At 51.0% G+C, this 2082-nt stretch overlaps 1 protein-coding gene across 1 annotated transcript; it reads left to right on the forward strand.

Annotated features, from left to right (window-relative positions):
• Positions 1-5: 5 nt before the first annotated feature.
• On the forward strand, positions 6-439 carry F5891DRAFT_973580 (uncharacterized protein; the record flags this gene model as incomplete). Its single annotated transcript, XM_041376378.1, has 2 exons — positions 6-200; positions 257-439. Coding segments are annotated over 2 exons (378 nt in total), but the record flags the coding sequence as incomplete, so codon positions are not given.
• Between the last annotated feature and the right edge of the window lie 1643 nt (positions 440-2082).

Genomic DNA, 2082 nt, shown 5'->3' on the forward strand with positions numbered 1-2082 from the left:
GTCCGAATGCCATGAGTCCGGACATTCAAATGTTTCGACACAGATTTTTCCCTGCATCTTTTAACAGGCCAAATACTGTGTTCACCTTCAGAGTGCTCAATGATTTTCTACTGGACAGCCTTGAATGTGGCACCTCGGCGATGAACTATTACAGCAAGCTCCGGCGAATGACCTCCAGCATGTTTCCACACCTTGTTCCGGTAATGCCTTACCCTCATGATCTACTGGACATCATATTGACAAAGCACATTGCAAGGACCGATACAGAGAGCTCATGAGGGTCGCTCGACAGTGGAGGCAGTTGAAGACAATGAAATGGCATGGCTTTGGCCATCGTTCTGATAACCCAAGCACAGGAGAACTTGCATTATTTTGCCCGGCATGTCCTCAGCCTGGGATTAATGTGCTGTTGTCAGAGGATGAATCTCTTGATGAGTGAGTCCTATTCTCAACCTATGTGGCCTCCATAATAATACTAGGGATCCAAGCTGGAAATACACCCGGTCATTTGTGATGGACGGAAATTTCAAAGCCGAACATCTGCATCTGTTACAAGTAACATCGGCTACATGGCCCCCCTATCATTTTTCCCCTTCGTCCTCGCCCTCGTATGCCTCCGGCTCGTACTTCTCTACCGACTATCCGTTGACCGGATCCTCGGGACCGTTCCCGTCCCTCATCCCCCTCCTATCGCACCAACGTGTGCACGTGCCTTCGGGCTATGACTCGTTCTGACTCGTGCCACCAATGTGGCTTTCCTTATCTTGTCTTATCTTTCCTTTGACTCGTGCTTGCTGCACATTGTATCATTTACCGTTGGCTCGTTCCAACGTTTCTCGGTCTCATTCCGCATTCGACCTTACATCACTAATCAGGCTCTGCTACCAGCGTACCTATACCCTTTCCGTTTCCCCTTTGCCCTTACCTACAGTACGGTAGCCTTGCCCTTAACCCTTTCCACTTAGTATAAGTAGTCGGTCACTCTGTACTAGATTCCCTAACTTGAATCTACTCAATCTTCCCTCGAACATACTTCCTTCTGAAGCCCCCTCAGCTTCAGTCTCTAGTATCTTTTTCTTAGGTGCTCATCGCGCCTAAGTCTACCTCGATCGACTACTCATCGTTCGGACAAGACTGTCCTTACTTTGAGAACGTCAGTGACTTTGAAGACATCCGTCTTAGAAGTCACGTGACACGCGTGTCTCTGATATCTGCCGACTCGACGTCGCCAGTCTCAGTCGCTACACCGGACCCTTCCGGTTACGTCACGAACGTTAGCGGACGACGCCCCTCTTAGGGCTCCGCATAACAGATCTATTTGAGTGTGTAACAAAAGATTCAAGTTTCCTTTTTTTGCGCCCTGCCATCCGCACGGCCATTAACCGACAGACACCACGACTACCTGGATCCCGAAGTACCCTTGGGAACGTGATCCCAACACTCCGGACTCCGAAGAAGAAGAATCGGAAGAAGACCACACGTCCTCCGACGAGTTTCCCGACGAACAACCGTACGGCAACCTCAACTCGAACCCTGGAACAAGAATGTCCGGAGGCCCCACCCAACAACCGACAGTGGTCGTATCCAGGCCTGAACTAAAGGCTGGAGTACCACAGAACTATGATGGAAACATCGATGATGCCGAGCGCTGGATGTACTCGGTGGAGACATACTTCCTCATCAACTCGACGATCTACAACTCCGACCAAACCAAGGTCGCTGTTGCACTCCAGTATATGAACGATGGAGACGCCCGCGTCTGGGCCGACACCTTCTACCGAGCAGCCTTCGACAAACCTGCTGTCGACTTCGGTAGCTGGAAGGACTTCAAGAAGGCTTTCACCGAATCCTTCCACCCGATCGACCGGATGACTGAGGCTCTAACCAAGCTTCATGGTTTGACTCAAACTGGTGACGTGATGCCCTACATCGCGACGTTCAAGACCCTGTCGTCCACCGCTAGTCTCAAGCAGGACGTCGCCCTCATCCACTTCTTCGAACGAGGGTTGAAACCAGGACTTCGAACCGCCATCTACACGAAGGAGGTCGTCCCCAATACCATCGACAAATGGTACACTGCCG

The sequence above is a fragment of the Suillus fuscotomentosus genome, assembly GCF_016647785.1.
Source record: "Suillus fuscotomentosus strain FC203 chromosome Unknown F5891scaffold_699, whole genome shotgun sequence".
NCBI classification, from domain to species: Eukaryota; Fungi; Basidiomycota; class Agaricomycetes; order Boletales; family Suillaceae; genus Suillus; species Suillus fuscotomentosus.